This window comes from Lycium barbarum, chromosome 11, assembly GCF_019175385.1.
Source record: "Lycium barbarum isolate Lr01 chromosome 11, ASM1917538v2, whole genome shotgun sequence".
In the NCBI taxonomy this organism is placed as follows: domain Eukaryota; kingdom Viridiplantae; phylum Streptophyta; class Magnoliopsida; order Solanales; family Solanaceae; genus Lycium; species Lycium barbarum.
The window spans coordinates 111,190,514-111,212,912 of record NC_083347.1 but is presented as its reverse complement, the minus strand read 5'-3'; the positions used below and the strand labels follow the sequence as shown (position 1 = coordinate 111,212,912).

The 22,399-nt window shown below is 40.1% G+C and overlaps 2 protein-coding genes across 2 annotated transcripts; both read left to right on the top strand.

Moving 5' to 3' along the window:
* Positions 1-17,178: 17,178 nt before the first annotated feature.
* Positions 17,179-19,103, top strand: LOC132617952 (uncharacterized). The gene is made up of 2 exons (XM_060333017.1): positions 17,179-18,642; positions 18,978-19,103. The coding sequence occupies exons 1-2, from the start codon at positions 18,276-18,278 to the stop codon at positions 19,007-19,009; spliced, it is 399 nt and encodes a 132-aa protein (XP_060189000.1). The 5' UTR covers positions 17,179-18,275; the 3' UTR covers positions 19,010-19,103.
* Positions 19,104-19,178: 75 nt separating this feature from the next.
* On the top strand, positions 19,179-20,627 carry LOC132620117 (uncharacterized mitochondrial protein AtMg00820-like). Its single transcript, XM_060334820.1, has 2 exons — positions 19,179-19,225; positions 20,231-20,627. The coding sequence occupies exons 1-2, from the start codon at positions 19,179-19,181 to the stop codon at positions 20,625-20,627; spliced, it is 444 nt and encodes a 147-aa protein (XP_060190803.1).
* The last annotated feature ends 1,772 nt before the right edge of the window (positions 20,628-22,399 follow it).

Here is a 22,399-nt window from a genome sequence, read left to right as displayed (position 1 = left end):
TACCTATCCCTTTACACTCAAGCTCAACCCTCCAATCGACCCGGTTATTTTGGATATGTGCCGAACATATAACGTAACCTTGGCCCAAATTGGTTCGATAATCTGGAGGACCGTGGCCTGCCTCCGGCTGTTGGCTAACAATATAAAAAGGGAATTTACGATGACACATTTCATCCGTTTATATTCCCCGAGGCTATTCCAAGGGGGCGTGATAAAGCTCGCCAAGCGAGGTCGGAACCCGATCTTTTCGAAGATGGATGAAGAGAGAGACCGAGGTTGGTTAGAGTGCTTTGTCCGGGTGAGGACTGCAGACATTATTCCAGCTGATTATATGCCTTTCCCGAAAGGGTGGAACGATAATCGTAAGTTTCTCAGCTCTTCCTTCAATAATCTTTCCCTTCAATAGTTAATCTTGAATGCTTTGTTAAACACTTGTATTCACACTATTTCTCCCCTTCTTTGTATCAGCCGTGGCATGGATACCTCCGGCCGTCCGGAACATGAATGAATGGGTTGGAGCACCCCTCAGTCAACACACCCATGAAGAACGGACATGGGGGCACCTGTCGCGTGGCCGATGGATTGCCCAAAATCACGATAATACTCTGCTTGAGTTGGAATATATTGTATCTTCTACTTTTTCCTTTCCTTCTTATAACCTCTTCGGTATGCAGGTTTACCCAAGGGCTCGGTAGAGCCAAGATCGGAACCAACAGCCGAGCCTGCTGCACCGGTTCCTGAATTTGATTCAGCAGGAACATCTCGGCTCATTGCTGCTGCCAATAAGAGGCGGAGAAAGCCTTCAGACCAAAGGCAGAAACCAAAGAAAAGGGCAAGTAGAGTTGTCCGGAACTGAGGGATGAACCAGAGCCCGATATCCTTATTCGAATGGTCAATACGAGCTCCTTCGCAGCCTCCATTCCGGAGGAAGAAACTACCGTTCCGGTCTCGCTCATAGCCGCTGAAGGGAATTCCATCCCGACCTCGCACACAGGTGGGGAAGAAGATGTTCTTTTTCCGATTCCGCTGCGATCTATTGAATTTATCGATATTTCAGGTGACGGCTCGCCTGAAGTGACACCCTTGGTGACAAGGCCTAGAAAATATGGGCCATCTTTGGGTACTGATGCCGAACAAAGATCAGAGTCAGCCCCAGATACCGAGGCTTCAATGAATACCAGCCCACTGCCCGGTGGTGAACAAGCGACCACATCCGAGGCACCTGCTAATACCGAGGCTGCTATTCCGGCCTCTCCTAATCCTGCTCCGAGGTCGGAAAACCTTGATGACATGTTCTCGGATACTCCTCCAACAACCGAGGAAGCTAACGGTTTTGGACATCTCCCTATCTCTCGGGTCACGAGGGCAGCCAGCCAGGCCACCGAAACTAGTTCAAGAAATAGCCTAGTACGTGTCTTCCCGTCCCCGAGCGTGGAACCGCGAAGGACAAGATCGTCCATGATCACCGTCCCTGAGGATTACAGCTTTTTGTCTCGTCCGGTGGGAGTAGCAAGCTATTTGAGGCCTCTCATTTCGGACTCGGATAAGAGAAAGATGACCGGAGTCCCCTGGCAGTGCCTTATTAACGAGGGTATGCACGCGGGAAACCGGGTAAGCTTATTATCCAATCTTTACATAATTCAATATGGATCCTAGCTCCAGCTTTATATAAGTTCAAACAAGTTTGTTCTTTCTACAGAGTGTTGTGCTTGTCAACAAGGCATTTATCCCAGCCCAACAAGAAGTTGACGATTTAAAGGGCCAACTGGATGCCCAAGGTCGTGAAATGCAGAAGTTTCAGCACCTTTTGCAAGAAAAGGAAGACCAGTTGAGCCGGGCTGTTACCCTTTCCAACCTTCAACCCGAACTTGAAGCGGCGAAAGCCGAAAACCTTCATTTAAAGTCCGAGTTGGCCGGGATAGTCGAAAATATCCAGCTCCTGGAAGCGAATAAGGCCGGCCTTAGCCAAGACAATGCCCGTCTTTCTTCAAGGATCGGTGAACTCGAGGCCACAGTCTCTCAACTCTAAAGTGAGCTTGATTCGGTCAAGACTGATGCCGTGCAGATGGCAGAGAGACATCGGCTGCTTGAATCCGAGAATGCTAGGGACAAGGAGAAGTTGAGGGTAGTTGAGCGAAAAGCCGAGGATATGGCCCGGATTTGCGACGAGCTTAAAAGTAAATTCGAGGAGCCAACCGAGGCTAATGATATTCTTAAGTCCGAGCTTGAGTCGGCTACTCAAGTTCAGAGTATTCTCGATGAAGAAAGGTCGGAGTTAGTGGCTAAATTGGCCCAAGATGAGGCCGACTTAAATGAATCTCTTAAGAATGTGGAGGCTGCTGAGGCTCATACCACGATTGCAATTGAGTATGAACGGTGGAAATCCTAGAGGGCCACCCTTGAGCAGGCCCAACAAGGTTTTGGGGACCTTCCGGCCCTGATACTTGAAGCCAGAAAGATCGAGGAGGAAGCCAAGAGAGCCCTCGACACCAATTCCGAGGATTCCGAGCGGACAGTATCCGAGCATTCCGGATCCAGCTGCACCGGGTAGACCAGGGCCTGCACTTAGCCTTTATTTTGCCTTTGCCTTTTTGGCTTGTTTTTGTTTTTTAACTTCGTAGAAATTTCAGGTATAAAAAACCTTCATATATGGAATGTGCATTTTTCCTTCCGATTCTCTTTATTTTTTTATCTGAATGCTTATTATTATGATTTTGCCAGAATCGTCGATCCCGTTTAAGGGACAAGCAAAGGCTCGGAGTCATTTTTCTGGACTGTGCCTGAATATTGGCTTTTCTCTTCGCCGATACATTTTGTCTGGGGATTTGATCGAGTGGTTTGCCTGTGGGACTTATTTATGCTCTGTGAATTCAGACGTCTCCGAATCATGTTAGGCATTTTCTAGGGCCGATATTTTTTCGACAATTCACTTATCATAGATTAGGTTCGGACACCTGAATCCCTGTCTTACAAATTTTTAATATAGCAGTCCCCATTCGAGGGTGTTTACAGATTTTGGCTTGGTTCAATGCGACCTTGTTGCCTTTGTCGAATTTCAACTATAGTCCCCGGTGTAGGGTATTTGAATAAAATGATGCCGAATTTCGGTGGTAATCACCGAGGCTAGGGTGTTTAACAAGAAGACATATCCGAAATGCAATAATCTGAATTTTCAATAATCTTTATATTGCAAGTATTTGCATGTACATGACATGAAGACTTTGTCTGTTTCCTTCTGTTTTTGCCATAGTAAATACTAAATGGACATGATTCATTCTGATCTTTTGGTCCTTACATAGAAACCTAATACAGAAGGTTCGGTTTTGGACGAAGGTGAAACACAAAATTTCGAGGACTCCGCCGGGGTAATGTCCAACGGCGTTCTCCTGCTTTGTTGAGCTGCTTCGTTTTCTATTCCCCGGGGTAAGCCTCGATGTAGGTATAGTAGTCCCCTAGTGTTTATCCGAGCTGCAAGGTCGGGTAAGCACTATCAAGTCCCCACTCGTACGGTATACCCCGAGTTTCCAGACATTTATACTCGTTTCTATCAATTAACACGTACTAGTTGCCTCATTAAAAACCTTGTCGGAAAACCCATTTTGGGACAAAACCGTACTAAGTGCAACACGTGTTTTCAGACCTAACACCTAACTTCATCCAGTACTCAACTTCCTACAAAAATAAAGGTTAACAAAAAACAAACACACGGGTAGGCGTCCATACCTTAGCAGTAGTATTTCTTAAAATGAGCCACATTCCAGTTATTGCGCATGGTTGTCCGTCCATGGCCTCCAGCTGATATGACCCTTTACCCGTTATTCCTGTAATCTTATACGGCCCTTCCCAGTTTGGCCCCAACTTTCTGTCGTTGGGATTTTTGGTGTTCAAAGTAACTTTCCGAAGCACCAAGTCCCCAACTTGGAAATGTCGAAAATTGGCCCTCCGATTGTAGTACCTTTCCATTCTCTGTTTCTGGGCTGCAATTCGGACCAACGCGTTTTCGCGAAGTTCATCCGTGAGGTCAATTTTTATGGCCATGGCCTCCTCGTTTGACCCACCGGTGGCGTATCTGAATTGGAGACTCGGTTCACCAACTTCTACGGGGATGAGGGCTTCGGCCCCGTAGACCAACGAGAAAGGTGTTTCTCCCGTGCTTGATTTTGATGTGGTTCTGTAAGCCCACAATACCTCCGGCAGCACCTCCCTCCAGTGATGCTTCGATGTTTCAAGTCTTTTCCTTAGATTTTGAATTATTGTTTATTCGTGGATTCTGCCTGTCCGTTTGCACTTGGGTGATACGGAGTTGATACAATTTTCTTGATCTTCAACCCCTCGAGGAAATCATTGACTTTTCCGCCAACGAACTGAGGACCGTTATCACAAGTTATCTCGACCGGGATGCCGAAACGACAAATAATGTAGTCCCATATGAAGTCAATTACCTTCTTTTCTCTAATCTTTTCGAAGGTCTGCGCTTCAACCCATTTGGAGAAATAGTCAGTCATTAACAAAATAAAACGGGCCTTACCCGCTGCCCCTGGCAGTGGACCAACAATGTCCATTCCCTACTTCATGAAGGGCTAAGGTGACACCACCGAATGTAGCAACTCCTCGGGTTGGTGAATCATCGGGGCATATCTTTGACACTCTGTTGACACCTAATTTTGGCTCGACGTGCTTAAAATTAACATTTTGGGGGGGGGGGGGGGGGGGGGGGGGCTTGATTCGTTAAACAACGCAAAATACATTTTTTTTTACACATTTTTACATTTTTTGACAATTTATTGATGATTATCCTTTTTTTAGGAATTTTATCAATTTATTGTCATTTTTCAAGAATCATTATTTTGCTCATGTACAGCGTAATACTACAATTTTTTGTGCAATTAATAATTGTTTCTTAATTTTATAGCAATACATTTTCATATCTTACACATTAATATTTATATTTTTATACTTACGTTATTTATTTATACATGTATTAATTAACTATATTTTAGTACAGCCCGACAGTGCAGAGAAAATTGGAGCAATTAATTTTTAAACGCAGAATAAAATTCGATCAAGTCAAGGTCTCGTCACCTTTTTAAAAAGTTGACATTTTTAGGTGATGGGTTGGGGACAAAGGGGTATGGCTTTATTTTTTTTGGACAATACATCACGCCACTTTATTTTATAAAGAAAGAGAAGGGGGTTATTTTTTTTAAATAAACACATTTACACACACACACATCACAGATTTTTTCAAAACCTTTTTTTGTTTTCTCCCCTCACCTTCTCTCTCTCTTTCCAGCCGCCGCCGCCTTCTACGCCGGAGCTCGGAGCTCCGGCGAACTCCATCACACCCCTCTCCACCACGCGCCCGCACTCCTCTCTCTCTTCCCACCTCACCTTCTTCTTTCTCCCCCCCCCCCCCCCCCCCCTCCCCACAAACCGCTGCCAGCCCCTTCACGCCGGAGCTCCGAGATCCGGCGAACGCCGACCACCGCAACCAGTCCGTCACACCCCAACCAGTACCGTCACCCCACTGCTCCAATGAAGCAAGCCACAAACTCAACCCACAGCCGACGATCACCACAGCGCCCCCCTACGAACCACCACATCACCGCCACCAAACCACCATCCACGCTCAACACCACCATGTTTTCTCCCTCTCTCCAAAAAACGTCATCCGTCTCTATCGCTGTCGGAGCAGCCGACCACAGCGACACCAAACAACCCACTTCCTCTTCTCCAATAACCTCCCCCCCCCCCCCCCCCCACTGTTCTGCTTTTTTTAAAAAAAAATTTGCATATATTATCGTATGTGTATCTATTTGTTTTATGTTTTTGGACTGATTTCTTACAAGATTTTCATGGTTGTTGTTGCTGCCATTGTTGGGCTGTTTTTTAGCATTTTCCGGTGACTTCTATGTTGCCGGAGATTCTCGGTCTTGCTTCTTGTTGTTGCTGCTTATTGGCACTGTTTTTGGCTTTTCCCGGCGACGTGCATTTGTTTCAATTTATCTGTTGCTGCTCTGTTTTTGTTCACATGATAGCTGCTCTTAATTTAGTTTGACTAATTTCATCAGTTTTCTAGAAATTTCACAGCAAGTCGATTTGCTGGTTGTTTCGAATGATTTTTAACATTTCCCTCGCTAAATAAATTGTCACAACCCAACCCCATGGGCCGCGACTGGTGCCCTATTTGGACACCCAAACTCATTCGCTTACCAAATCAACATATCAAAGACTTATTCAAATTTAGCATACGTTATATTGAACAGATACTGAAAACAGACATCATCTTAAGCGGTTGCCCATACAGAAACATCATATCAAATCCGGTAGGCTGGCGGAATACACATCGCCCAGATATACAAACATATACAAACATATGGGCCGTTTTGGCCATAATAGCAAACGGGACCGCTTAAGGCACAAATCACAAACATAATCAAACAAATGCGACCCATGACCCACATATATGACTACAGGCCTCTACAAACCATAACAAAAACATATGACGGGACCAGGCCCCGCCGTACCCCAAATAGTCATACATATATACAGAGACATATACAACAAAAGATATGTACCAAAATGTAGGCTCCGAGTCAAAGAAGCACTCCAAAGTAGCAGAATGTATCCTACACTGGCGGGGCACCAGAACAAACGTCTGTACCTGCGGGCATAAAACGCAGCCCCCGAAGAAAGGGGGTCAGTACGAAATATGTACTGAGTATGTAAAGCGTGAAGTACAGTAATCCAAATCAGAACTGAAATAGGGAGTATGGAAAGCGGTTACAGAATCAGTATATCAAACCTGTCTTAAAACATAATTAATGCAAATAAAAATCATGCATAAGGCTCAGGAACGTGGTCGCCACTCCGACACTGGCACCACAACACATCATACCCCAGAAAGTTTCAAATCTCCGTACAATCCCCGAACATATCATATCATCATATCGTATCAAAACATCAGAACATATCATATGCCATATCACATCATAATGTCGTATATAAGTGGTACCCGACCCTATGGCGAGGTCTCGGGAACCGCAACACATCATACTGCCGAATATACATAGTGTGCACGATCACAAAACCGGTCCGGGATCCGGCGAACGATATCATAGTAGTAGGCACGAACGGAGTAGTGCGGAAACCATATGCATATAAATAAATAAATTTCAAAACTCAATAAACAAATATATTTACGGCATCCGAAGGCTCAGAAATCAGTTTCGGGTCAATCGGAGTTAGTATACGAAAGTTACAAACTTTTGAAGTACAGAACTTTCTAAAAGCCTTTCAGAAGCTCTTTTCGGAAATTCAGGTGACATTCATATTAGGGGAACTTTCAACCATTACTATGGAGCAAATCAAATGGAGCCTTTAAGATCATATGTACGTATCAAAATATATGTATCCAAAACTTTAGCCATATCAAATATTTTTCAGACATCATTATGGATCACGTATTCATACTAGGAAACTTGCGGATAACATTATGGATCAAATCAAATGGGGACTTTAAGACCATATTTTCATATCGAAATATTCATCAAAGGCTTTAGTCTTCTCGTTTTTCTTTCGAACAACATTCGGAGCATAACAAATAGAATCTTTGAACATCATAAAATATGTATCCAGCCATATGGAATAGCTTATGGAAGTCAAAAATGTTAGCCAACCTAGTGGCTCTAAGAATAGGATTTTCTTTATAAGCATACATATACATTTTTGTTTATTCCAAAAAGGATCATGCCAAAAAGAAGGAACGGTAGGCTTTACATACCTCGATCGCTCACTAACCAAATCCCGACTCAAGTCTCGGGCTCTCCAATATCTACAATAACGTTATCAATTACCAAACATTAGCCACAAGTACTTAGAAATCCAATTCTAACTAGTACTTTTCTACAGAAATTTCGGCAGCACCTCCCCTGTAAATTTAACATCCCCGAGAATTTAACTCGGCCAAATTCATCAACAACCATACCAACAATACCAACAACCATACTAATAATCATCAAGAATCAATTTAAAGCGCATTCTAATATTAGTAACCTTCTTTTCTACATAGTTCATCAACATTCAATTCAACTACGCATTTTCAAGCCAATATCAACGCTCACATATTCATTACTAATTCAAGATCATTCAAATACAATTCAAAAGCATTTCATACAATTCTACAAAATATCCAACAATCCCACCAACATCATATTCCACTCGAAATCTCCACAATTGCGACAAGGTCACAACGTCACATTTTCTTCTTCCAATTTCATCAACAACAACAACAATTCATACTTTAGCAACTCCATTTCCATAATTACATAAAACCATATTTAATTACATAATTTCCTACAACAACTTACAACCAACTTTTTCATGCCAACTTACAACCAACTTGAGCCATTATTCTTCCATTTACATCACAAAGGCCACAATCAACACAATTAACATACTAAATAAATTTAATTCGTGTTCCTCCACCAACTTAATACACACGGCCATACACACACACACCCACAACACACAAATTCCATACTTTTCATTTATTTCCACACACTACAACATATATATAAGTCTTTCATAATATAAAAAGGATAGAATTCTTACCTTTTTCCAATTTTTTTCCACTTGCAAAAAAAAGTACTTTCTTGCCTCAAAATTTATACCCCGTTGAAGAAGGTCTTGAACTTAATAGGAATACTAGAAAATTTAGATTTTTGGATCAAAGGTTGATGGGATAAATTTTTTCTCTTTTCTCCTTGGGTTGGCCGAACCCTTCTCTTGTTCTTGCTCTCCCTCTTTTGTTTCTTGAGTGTTCTTGAATTATGAAGAACTTATGGCCCCTTTTTCCTTTTTAATACATGGGTTTAATTTTTATGGGCTTGGGCCATTTTGGTTGCCCATGGCCGGCCACCACTCAACATTGGGCCTCTTTTTTTTTTTTTTTGATTTTCCAAGCCCATTTAGTTATGAGAATTATTTTGTAATTCCCGAAGCTAATTTCCAAAATTCTCAATTTTGCCGTTGGCCTTCCTCCATATTTCCATATCAACATTTTTCATGAACAACATATATGTTAAATACAATCAAAACATGACCTTATCTCTTACTAGTCACAATTATTTCAAATTTTCCGAATATGTGAAATACGGGATATAACATAAATATTGTGTTTTGTGCCCGGAAAATACTTCCGACGGCCAATGGTACTGTTAACCTTTTTTATTGCATTTATTTAAATTCATTTGGGTGAATACTAAACCCAAGTGGCCGATGAAGAAATTTCCGTCGATTTCCAAGGCCTCCCATGTACAAAGGACGGTTTTTTTTATTTTAAGTTTATCCATTATTTCTTTAATTCATTCGATAATTATTTATTCTCTTACTAACGCTTTTACTAAGTGTTTATACAGGTACCCGGAGACACATCCCGAAGACGACACTCGGAAGGCAGCCGAATCACTATTTGTATTTACTTTTCGCGTTCTTTAAACTTGTACATAACATAAACTCGTACTATAGTGGAAATATTATTTTTTTGAACGTCCGTCGGAGATATTTTATTTACTTGTCATCTTGCATGCTTAATTTAAAGTTTGTTGTTCACTTTAGGCGAGACTTAGGCCGTCAATACTTTCATAAATAGATTAAATTGACTTGGTATAAATACTTTGTTAATTAATTCACACTTTGGGCGTTTAGGCAAAGATAATAGTTCATCCTTTATTTTATATTTTTTCTACGCTTTTAATACACATTTTTTACAATATACATTTTACATTCTTTCGTACACACTAATACACCTTTTATTCAAGTTAAATCCACATTTTGACGTTAGGCAAATATTAAGTCGTTCATTTACAAATCTTTTATTTATTTAGAGGCATTGCACATTTTCACTATTTTTTATCCACAATTTCTTATACTTATTTTTTACCAATACTTTTTACAATTATTTTGTTCCTTATTCTTTTGATAGGATATTCATTAAACAAACATTTCTTTTAACTAAACGGTAGAAACAAGTCAAATAAACTTCACTTTTCTGAATAATTTCGTTATATAAAATCTTTACACCAATGAATATTCGTAGATTATTTTTACATTCTTTATGCACTAATATACCTAGTTATACAATTCTTTAGACATTTTATATTTGATATACACTCTTTTATACTTGAAATATGTTCTTTATATGTTTAACATACATACATTATACATAGACACACACTCTTTATATACCTATTTTACATACTCTTATATTTTTTTATACATCTTCTTTATTGTTGTATATATTCTTTACACCAACTGATATACCTTTGTGCCAATAGATATACACTTGTTTTTACTAACAAATACACTACCATACGAACGAGGTATGTTTTCTTTACACTCCTTTGTACATTCATATCGATATACATTCTTCATAAATTCTTGATACTTGATATACATACATTTTTTATACACTGTATATACTTAGTATATTATCACCTAGTTTAGTTTTTCATGAAGTCATAACATTTTGAAAACAATTAATAATAATGATAACAAATAGATAATCCCCCTCTAGTGTTCAATTAAACTAAGACTAAGGACTGTCTTCGGATAGGCTCTGAGGGATGCTTAATACCTTTCCCTCGGGGTAAATAAAACTCTTATCTAGAATCTCATAGGTTTCGTGGACTAAAATGGAGTAGACACACAAATACATATAGGTTTCCTGATTTTCCTAAAAAATAAGGTGGCGACTCTAACCCTTTTAAAACCAGTTAGAAGAACCGTGAAGTTGCAAACTATCTTGGACCCAGTTCAAAATAGGGCGTAACACACTCATCACATTTCCGGACAAAATTCTTCGAATCCTCCTCCATCCGGTTCCAGTAATAACCGGCTCTGATAATTTTTTGAACTAAAGCTTCTGTACCAGAGTGATTACTGCAGGTCCCCTCGTGGACCTCTCTCATCACATAATCGGTTTCTCCACGACCCAAACACTTGGCCAGGGGCCCGAAGAAAGACTGTCGATACAATTGGCCGCCTACTAAGCAGAACCGTGCTGCTTTTGTCCTTAGTGACCGTGATTCTTTCGAGTCACTCGGGAGCTTTCCATCTTGCAAGTAATCGATGGATTTGTTGCGCCAATACCAAGTTAGACCCATCGTGTTTATTTCAGCATGCCCGTTTTCTATCCGAATTCATTAACTACACCATAGTGCCGGGTTTGATTTCTTCCCCTTCAACTGAAGAACCCAAATTGGACAATACGCCGGCTTTGCTGTTTTGCTTACATGCTGAACGGTCCACTCTTTAAACCGATGTAGTATCACTTGAAATTTCTCCAGATACCTTTGCATTCTTTTATCCTTAACCTCAAAGATGCCATTAACTTGGTTAACGACCAAGAGAGAGTCGCACTTTGCTTCGATTACTTCGGCCCCCATACTCCGAGCTAACTCCAAACCTACAATCATAGCCTCATACTCGGCTTCATTGTTATTCAATTTAATAGTTCTAATCAACTGTCGAATGGCATCCCCCGCGGGAGTTCTAAGGACGATTCCTAGCCCGGAACCTTTGAGGTTCGAGGCCCCATCCATGTGTAACGACCAAATACCCGAAGCCTTTCTTGAGGTTAGGAGAAGTTCTTTCTCAACCTCGGGGACCATAGATGGGATAAAATCTTCCACAAAATCGGCCAAGATTTGAGACTTAATGGCCATTCGGGGTTTATATTCGATATCATACCCGCTAATCTCTACGGCCCATTTGGTTAGTCTACCCGACAATTCCGGTTTATGCATGATGTTCTTTAGAGGATAAGTAGTCACTACACATATCGGATGACATTGAAAGTAAGGTTTGAGCTTTCTAGAAGCACTTACCAATGCCAAAGCCAATTTTTCAAGGTGGGGATAACGGATCTCCGCATCCCCTAAAGTTATACTCACTTAATATATAGGGAATTGCGTACCTGATTCTTCTCGGGCCAAAACACCACTTACCGCTACCTTGGATACGGCAAGGTAGAGAAATAACTGCTTGTCCGCTTTCGGTGTGTGCAGCAGAGGCGGGCTGGACAAGTACCCTTTCAATTCCTGCAAGGCTCTTTGGCATTCCGGCGTCCAAACGAAGTCATTCTTCTTCCTTAATAAGGAGAAGAAACGGTGACTTTTATCCGAAGATCTCGATATGAACCGACTCGGTGCTGCTATCCTTCCGGTGAGCCTTTGCACTCCTTTGACGTTATTCACCACCTCAATATCTTCAATGGCTTTGATCTTGTTCGGGTTGATTCCAATCCCCCGGTTTGATACCGTGAAACCCAAGAACTTTCCAGATCGTACACTGAAGGCGCATTTCTCCGCGTTAAGCTTCATGTTGTACTTACGGAGTACATCGAAGATTTCCTGCAAATTTTTTAAATGGTCCTCTGTTTCCAGGGACTTGACTACCATGTCATCAATATAAACTTCCATTGTTTTTCCTATCTGTTCTTCGAACATCGCATTAACTAGGCATTGGTAAGTTGCACCGGCATTTTTTAACCCGAAGGGCATGACATTGTAACAGTATGTCCCGTATCGGGTAATAAAGGATGTTTTCTCTTGATCCTCTGGGTGCATCCGGATTTGGTTGTACCCGGAGTAAGCATCGAGAAAACTCAACATCTCGTGCCCGACCGTCGCATCGATCATTCTATCGATGTGAGGCATCGAAAATGAATCCTTCGGGCATGCTTTGTTTAGATCCTTATAATCAATGCACATTCGAAATTTATTACCTTTTTTCGGCACCACCACTACGTTAGCTAGCCAATCCGGGTATTTTACCTCCCGGATAGAGCCTATTTTCAAAAGTTTTGTTACCTCATCCTTTACGAAGGCGTGTTTTGCCTCTGCCATGGGCCTCCTCTTCTACTTCACCGGGAGAAACCACCCATCAAGGCTGAGCTTGTGAGTCGTCACTTCCGGTGGCATACCTATCATATCTATATGGGACCATGCGAAACAATCGACATTAGCTTGAAGAAATTTAATTAACTTGTTCCTGAGCTCCAAGGTTAACCCCGTGCCCAGGTATACCTTTCTATCAGATAGATATTCGAACAAGACGACTTGCTCCAGCTCCTCTACTGTAGACTTTGTTGCATTCGAGTCATCCAGTAAGACGAACAATCTGGGTACACCGAAATCATCCTCTTCATCTCCCGGGTCCGACCCCTTCTACTCCGTTGCCGGACCCGTACACTTTAATTTCTATTTAGAGTCCTTGCCACCGACTGATTCATCTTCTTTTTTATCCGGTTTTTTGGGAAGGGGTGGCGTTTCCTCGACCGTGAATATCTCCCTTGCAGCGGACTGTTCACCTCGGATGGTTTTTATTCCCTCCGGTGTCGGGAATTTCAGTAGCTGATGTAATGTCGATGGCACGGCCCTCATGCTATGTATCCACGGTCTACCCAGCAATGCATTATACTTCATATCTCCTTCGATGACATAAAACACTGTCTGCTGAATGGTGCCGTCAATGTTGACCGGCAAAGAAATATCCCCCTTCGTGGTCTCACTTGCCATATTGAACCCGCTGAGTACTCGGGCAACTGGTACAATCTGATCGAGTAGCCTTAGCTGTTCAAACACTCTCCACCGGATGATATTGGCCGAGCTACCTAGGTCAATCAAAATACGTTTAACTTGTGATTTAAAAATAAGAATTGAAATTACCAATGCATCATTATGTGGTTGAATGAAGCCTTATGCATCCTCGTTGCTGAAAGAGATGGAACCCTAGGGCACGAAATCCCGGCTGCGCTTCTCACGCACAACGGTAACCTTCGTCCGTTTCATCACCGGCCCTCAAGGAGAATCTGTACCCCCGATTATCATGTTGATTATATGTTGAGGTTCCATCGGTTCGGCCCGTTTGTGGGACTCCCTTTTCTTGTAGTGGCTTTTAGCTCGTTCACTTAGGAATTCTCGAAGGTGGTCATTTTTTAGTAACCGAGCCACCTCCTCCCTCAATTGGCGACAGTCTTCAGTTCTGTGCCGATGAGTTCCATGGTATTCACACATCAGGCTCGGGTTCCGTTGTCCTGGATCTGATCTCAATGGCCTCGGCTATCTTTCTTTTGCGATACGACCAATGACCGATACAAGATCCGAGGTATTGATGCTGAATTTGTACTCCGATATTCTTGGTAGGTCTTTGTTGCTAACCGAACTCCCGGCATCACTTCTAAATGAAAGACCTCGACTGTTTGACGGGCGCTCGGTCCGTTTATCACCCCGACTGGAGAATTGACTGGGACCAACCCTTGATTTTTCCGACCTGAAGCTTGGCTTTTCCGAATGAGAGTATGGCCGATACCTTTCCCTCGATGGTCTTGACTCCAGTTCATAATTTTTCCTCGATCTCTTAGAGCTTTTGCTCATATTTACAGGCCCCGGGGGAAGCTCGAGTTGGTCATCCTCTACCCGAATCTTTGATTCGTATCTGTTATGGACATCTGCCCAGGTCACAGCCTCGTATACCAGCAAGTTTTCTTTTAGTTTGAACGAAGTCGTCGAGCTCCGAGGATTAAGTCCTTTGGTAAAAGCTTGTGCAACCCATTCCTTCGAAACCGAAGGGAGCTCCATCCGTTCCCTTTGGAACCGGTTGACGAATTCATGTAACAATTCATCGTCCCTTTGGGCTATACGAAAAATATCCATCTTCCAGGCCTGCACCTTTTTAGCTCTAGCATGGGCTTTTATGAACGCATCCACGAGCATTTCCAAAGAAGTGATTGAATGCTCGGGCAGATAGTCGTACCAAGTCAATGCTCCCTTCGATAGGGTTTCCCTAAACTTATTCAACAAAATGGACTCAATTTCATCCTCTTTGACGTCATTGCCTTTTATGGCATAGGTGTACGAAGTCACGTGCTCCTGTGGGTCCATTGTACCGTTATATTTCTGGATATCCGGCATTTTGAACCTTTTCGGGATCAACTTCGGAGGCACACTTGGAGGAAAAGGCCTTTGAATGTACCTCTTTCAATCCGATCCTTTTAAAATAGGCGGAGCCCCCGGGATCTGATCCACCCGAGAGTTATATGTTTCTACCCTCTTCTCAGTTGAGTCTACCCGCTTTGTTAATGTTTCTAGCATTCTCAGTACTTCGGTGGATGAACCGGCTCCAGGTCCATTACTCTCGACCATCTGTGTTTCGTCCCTTCTTGGTTCAGCGAAGCCTTTCGACCTCTCCGGGACCGCTTTATCATTTTACTTTGCAGCTGAGCTATTGCGATTCCTTGTTCGGCGATGGCGATTCTCTGCTCCTGCAACATTTCAAAAATCAAACGTAAGTTAACCTCATTAGGGGTATCCGGTACTTTCCGGCCTTGTGCTCGGGATAAAGTAATTGAATTATGAGTATTTAAGGGATCAGTGGCCGGCTGGATGGCATTCTCCTGGTTCACGGTGTTCTGTCCGTTGAGGCCCTCCCTCGAATCAACAGAATTTGGGTCGATGGGGTCTGCTGATAGGTCTCGTAGCCCACTGTTCTCATTTTCGACCACAATTTCGTTGTTGTTGACATGACCAGATTGCCCACTGCTTGCCATTTGGTCCGATTTCACATAGATCAGCAAAGGATTGCTTAAACCAACGGGTAGGAGATAGAAGCCAAGATTAAAAAACCATTATTATCCTAGCCCCACGGTGGGCGCCAAGCTGTTTACCCTGAATTTAGGTAATCAATTGAATTTATAAGTGAGGTATAGGATATGTGGATGAACCTTAATCTATTTTGGGTTTATGAGAAATATTTATGGATTTGTGTGCTATAGCATGTGTATGCGAATATATGCGTTAATGACTTGAATAAAGATATAGAAATTTATGATTAAGCCAACTATGTTGGATGAATAAGCATAAAACACCACTGGTCCGGACCAAAAGAGAGAGAGAGCTTCAATATATATTTGCTATTACAATGTTCTTGATCTCAAAAAAACTAACTTAAATGCTCCCTATTTACGGTTTTGCCTTATGGGTCTTACATACAACATAAAGCCTTTTTAGAATAAAGAAAAACACTAAAAGGATAAGGTTGGGCCGTACGGTCTGACACCCATATGGTTGTCAGTACAATGTGACAGAACGGTCTTGACGCGTGGCAATTTTGTAACTGATTAACCGGACCAACGGCCACGATCAACTCGGTCATGGAGAAACCGGACTAACCGTGATGTGAAGTTTGTTCCGGAGATACCAGACCAAACAGATTTACTTCACTTTTCTCGGATCAATCGCATTTGGTGCAATCTCCCCGGTCCGAAGGAAAGACTTCATTCTCGTGCTTGTTTCTTCCTACCCTAGGTCTCCGGTCTTACCGGTCTTGCATAAATCCGATTTTTACCGTATACACTAATACTCTTATAACATACTTGAAAAAAGACAAACTGAAAGGCAGCTACAGACAAACTTAGCCAACAGTCGTCTCCAGTTTGGTGATTGAGACCACTCATAACGAGTACTGCTAGTAAGGAAAATCTTAAACAGACATCATGCAGTGTGCTTAGCAAAAATAAAGCAATCAAGAACTGTAAGATTCAAAACTAAATATATAGCTTAGCCAAAATGATATAAAGCTAAAATCATGGTTCATTCTTGATTGAGATTTGGGTTATGCAGGCGATCCACTTAAGAAAAAGTAAACGTATAGTTGATAACATATTTTACCCCTCTTCCTGTCATTAGTAGTCTTCTTTGTAAATATTCCTCAAATTTTCAAACGTGTTCCTTATCCTTTTCTTTTAATGTTTGTCATTCAATTGGCAAGTAATAAAATACTACTCTCTCCCTCCTAATTTACGTGACACATTTAGCTGCTCGAGAATTAATTTGACTAATCTTTAAAGTTAAATTGTATTAAATTAACTTAATATTTTAAAATTAAAATTTTGATATTCAAAAACTATAGAAGGGCCAAAGTGTAACTACTTTATACTTGAAGGACCAGCCTGTTAGTTCAGAAAGTTGCTTAACTAACTTTATGAATAGTTAGTTATTAAGTGTTCAATAAGTTAGTTATAACTAACTCTAGACTTGTAGTAGCTATATATATGAATCATTGTACACATTATTGATTAACACATTTTCAATGAATACAACATCTTCTTTCTCAATCTTTCTTCTTCCTCATACCAACTATACAGTTCTTCTTCTTCATTTTTCTAGAACACTAAATCTGTGCATATTCAGTTTATATTATGTGTATATTCACGTATTATTTCATGGTATCATAGCGGGTGTAGGTCTGTTTCGATTCACTCGTTTGAAAGTTTGAAATTTCTCAATTTAATTATGTAAAAGAAAGTTTGAAGTTTACTTTCAAAAATCCGAAGTTCTTGATCATAAGCGATGGCAATCAAAACCAATGTCAATGGTGTAAACAACATTACTGGTACAGGAAATGTAAATGCCACAAGTAATGTGCCAGATCTTGCACAAAATTCACAAAGCTCTGGCAATGTTCAATGAGCTGGGATCGATTATAGTCACCCTTTGTTTCTTAATCCACAAGATGTAAGTGGAATTCAAATCTTGACATTTCAATTGATTGGAATTGAAAACTTTGCAATTTGGTATAATTCAATGAAAATTGCCCTTCTTGGAAGAAATAAGATGGGGTTAGTTGATGGTGATGAATTCAATCTCAAAAATCTTGTTAGGAGGAGTCATGTATGACACAACTACCAAAGCTGTGTGGGATGATATGTTTGAGAGATGCAACAAGGTGGCTGGTTCAAGAACCTTCAATGTTCATAAAGAAATCTCAACTTTGGTTCAAGGTACAAGTTCTGTTTCTGCATATTTTTCAGGACTTAAAGATTTATGGAAAGAATTTGAAGCCTTAGTACCAACACCTAGTTGTAATTGTGCAAAGTCTAGAGAATTTGTTGTCATCTTCAGAAATTAAAATTGTTTCAATTCTTAATGGGGTTGAATGAGTCCTACAATCAGGCTAGAAGCCATATCTTGATGATGTTTCCAATGCCTTCTATAAATCAAGCTTATGCTATGATTCTGAGTGATGAAGGTCAAAAGTCCATCGCAGCCACTTCTGGTGTGTTAGGTTCTCACCCTGGTAATTCTAGTACATCAGGGAATATTGATGTAGCCATGTACTCAAGGAATAATGGTTCTTACAGAGGTCAATCTAGTCAATCTGGTTATAATGGTCATTCTCAGAAAATCAAGAAAAACTACATTCTTTAGTATGAAATGTGTAATCTGAAAGGACATACAAAAGAGACTTGTTACAAAGTAGTTGGCTATCCTCAATCAAGAAAGAGACCATATAGTACTGTTCAAGAAAATGGATACAATTCTGGTAATCAAGGACAAGGGAGGAAGTTCACAAAGCCTGGATCTGCAGCATATAATGTAATGGCAGATGGTGGAAGTGGTTTCACAAATCAAAGAGATGCTGAGATGCAACGTCAAGTACCAAACAACAATAAAGTTACTCAAAGTCAAGGTGCATCAGCAGGAGGAGCTTATCCCTTCACAAAAGATCAGTATGAACAGATCATAAAGTTGCTCAAGGGCAACAACACTGAGCCAGCTTTCTCTGCTGCTGCAGCATCAGGTACATCTGTTTATGGTGCTTTAAGTACTTCTTTATTAGCTTATAAAAGTGAAGAATGGATAATTGACACAGGCGCAACGAATCATATGGTAGCAGACCTAAAACTCTTAAATAACCAGTCTATCACCCAACCTAGTAAACCAAAAGAAGTGTACTTACCAAATGGTGACACTACATTAGTAACTCATACTGGTTCAAGTACTTTATCCGATAGAAGTACAATAATTAATGTATTTCACATTCCTCAATTTAAGTTTAATCTAATGTCAGTATCAAAAATAACTAGAGAATTAGGGTGCTCAGTCAACTTCTTTCCTGGTTTTTGTCTATTTCAGGATCTTTTGAATGGACAGGTGAAGGAGATTAGTAAAGAGGAAAATGGACTATACATATTGGTCAATCACGCATTTAAGTACAACAGAAGAATAGTTATTCAGACTATCAAAGATTGTACTGTTTGCCCTTGTGCAAAACAGACTAGACAACCCTTTCCTATTAGTAGTATAAAAGCTTCTGCTTGTTTTGAGTTGATTCATATGGACTTATGGGGTCCCTATAAAACTACTACATATGATGGAAACAGGTATTTCTTAACATTGGTTGATGATTTTTCCAGATTAACATAGATTTTTTTTTGCTTAAACTCAAGTCTGATATATGTGTAGTTATAAAACAGTTCCTTATATATGTGCAAACTGAGTTTGATAAAACACTTAAGCATTCAGGTCTGATAATGAAACTGAATTTGTAAACTCAGTCTGTGATGATTTATTCAAATCTATGGGAATTATACATCAAACTAACTGTGCCTATACACCCCAGCAAAATGGTGTAGCTGAAAGAAAATGCAGGCATATTTTAGAAGTCACTAGAGCACTGAGATTTCAAGCAAATATAACAATAAAATTCTGGGGGTTATGTATGCAAGCTGCAGTATATCTTATAAATAGAATGCCTAGTTTGTCATCAATCATAAAACTCCTTATGAACTGCTATATAATAAGAAACCTCTGCTTACTCACTTAAGAGTAATAGGTTATTTGTGCTATGTTAAAGTTATACAGGAACATGATATGCTGAAAAGTAGATCCAAAATTTCTGTACTTATGGGCTATTCTGCCACAAAAAAGGGATACGTGTTATATCATATTCAAGAAAAACGGATATTTGTAAGTAGAGATGTTGAATTTAGAGAAGAAGCTTTTCCTTTCATGTTTCAAAACAACACAACTACTGAACCTATCTTCTCAGAATGTCATATTGATTATATTGATGTACTATTAAACTCTTCAACTACAACCACCTCTCAGAATCAGGTCGCTGAATCAAACACCACACCTATAAGTACCAATCAGCCCGAAAACATTTCCACAAACTAAGATTCTATACAAAGAACAGTAGAGGCCAAACCCTCCGAACTTGCTATCTCTTAGCCTACAACAACACAAATTCCACCTACTATCACAGTTCAACCTGAGAGAAAGTCTGAGAGAGGTAAAAAGCCTCCAGTAGGGATGAAAGATTTTGTCAACTTGAACATCCATTAGGATGTTCCTTATGCTCTCAACAAGTTTTTGTCTTATGACAGGATTTCTTCAAAGTACCAGGATTACATAGCTGCAGTTTCAACTGAAACTGAACCTTTTACTTATAAGGATGCTATCAAGGATCCAAGATGGGTGGAAGCCATGCAGCAAGAAATAGCAGCCTTGGAAAGCAACAACACTTGGCAGGTTACAACTTTACCAGAAAATAAAATACCTATAGGATGCAAATGGGTGTACAGAATCAAATATAAAGCCAATGGTGACATTGAGAGGTTTAATGCAAGGCTTGTAGCCAAAGGATATAGCCAAAAAGAGGGGATTGACTATCAGGAAATATTCAGTCCTATAGTGAAGATGAAAATTGTTAGAACTGTACTTGTAACCTCACCAATAAACAACTGGCATATCCACCAAATTGATGTATTTAATGCCTTCTGAAAAGGTGATTTGTTTGATGAAATATACATGGATTTACCACAACGATTCAAGAGCCAGAGGGAGAAGAAAGTATGCAGGCTCATTAAATCCTTGTATGGATTAAAACAAGCCCCTAGACAATGGAATGCCAAGTTGACAGAAGCATTATTGAAGGCAAAATTCCAGCAAAGTCAATATGATCATTCACTATTTACAAAGAAGACAACAGAAGGAATAACTATAGTACTTGTATATGTAGATGATATGCTCAAAACAGGAAGCAGTTTGAGGCTGATCAAAGACACCAAAGAAACCTTGCAACATGCTTTCAAAATGAAGGATCTAGGTGAGTTAAAATCCTTCTTGCGGATTGAATTTGCTAGATCAAAAGAAGGAATTCTAATGCATCAAAGAAAATATGCATTGGAGTTTATTTCTGACGTTGGAGTATCAACAGCAAGACCATCATTAACACCTATTGATACTAATGTGAAACTGACAGCCAAACAATATGATGATTATCTAAAGAGCAAGGAAGATTTAGATGTTGTTCAAGAAGATCCACTTGCATATCAAAGCTCTTATCAAAGGTTGATAGGCAAGTTACTCTATTTGACCATGACAAGGCCTAACATAGCTTATAGTGTGCAAACACTAAGCCAATTCCTATAGGAACCTAAGAAATCACACATGGAAGTTGCAGTAAGAATTGTGAAGTACTTGAAGAAACAACCTGGTCAATGTGTATTATTATCTAGCAAAAGTGAAGAAACTATGATTGCATATTGTGATGCAGATTGGGCATCATGTCCTCTATCAAGAAAGTCTGTTACTGGTTATTTAATCAAGTTAGGAAGTTCATTAGTAGCTTGGAAGGCAAAGAAACAAACAACAGTGTCCAGAAGCAGTGCTGAAGCTGAATATAGAAGTATTGCTACAACTGTATCAGAATTAGTTTGGTTACTTGGTCTTGTGAAAGAACGTGGAATACAAATAAACAGTCCGGTTTTGATATTCAGTGACAGTAAGGCTGCAATTCAGATTGCAGCCAATCCAGTTTATCATGAAAGGACCAAACATATTGAGATAGACTGCCACTTCATTAGAGAGAAAATTCTACAAGGAATGGTGTCAACAAAACACATACCAACTCATGAACAACCTGCAGACATGCTGACTAAAGGTCTTACAAGAGTACAACATGAATTTCTATGTTCCAAGCTAGGTCTGTTCAGAAAGTTGCTTAACTAACTTTTTGAATAGTTAGTTATTAAGTGTTCAATAAGTTAGTTATAACTAACTCTAGACTTAGTAGTAGCTATATATATGAATCATTATACATAGTATTGATAAACACATTTTCAGTGAATACAATATCTTCTTCCTCATACGAACTATACAGTTCTTCTTCTTCATTTTTCTGAACACTAAATCTATGTATATTCACGTATTATTTCAAAAACTATACGAAAGTACTATAAATTGTAGTTTTTGTCATGGAAATATGATGAAAAAGTACTACATTATAAGATGTTGATCAAAGTTTACATAGTTTGAATTTCGAAAACGAAAAATGTCACATAAATTAATGAGGACATAGGGAATAAAATTTAACTTATATATACTACCGGTATAAAGAATTTATATCATTAGTACAACTTAACATCTTGTAATATGCCTTTTGTTCATGTTACTCTAGTTTTACTAATTCAAAGTTTACAAGTCATAATATTTGACTAGACCTTCTTTACATAATTAATGATCAGACCAATCCATTGTCCCAACCCTGAGCC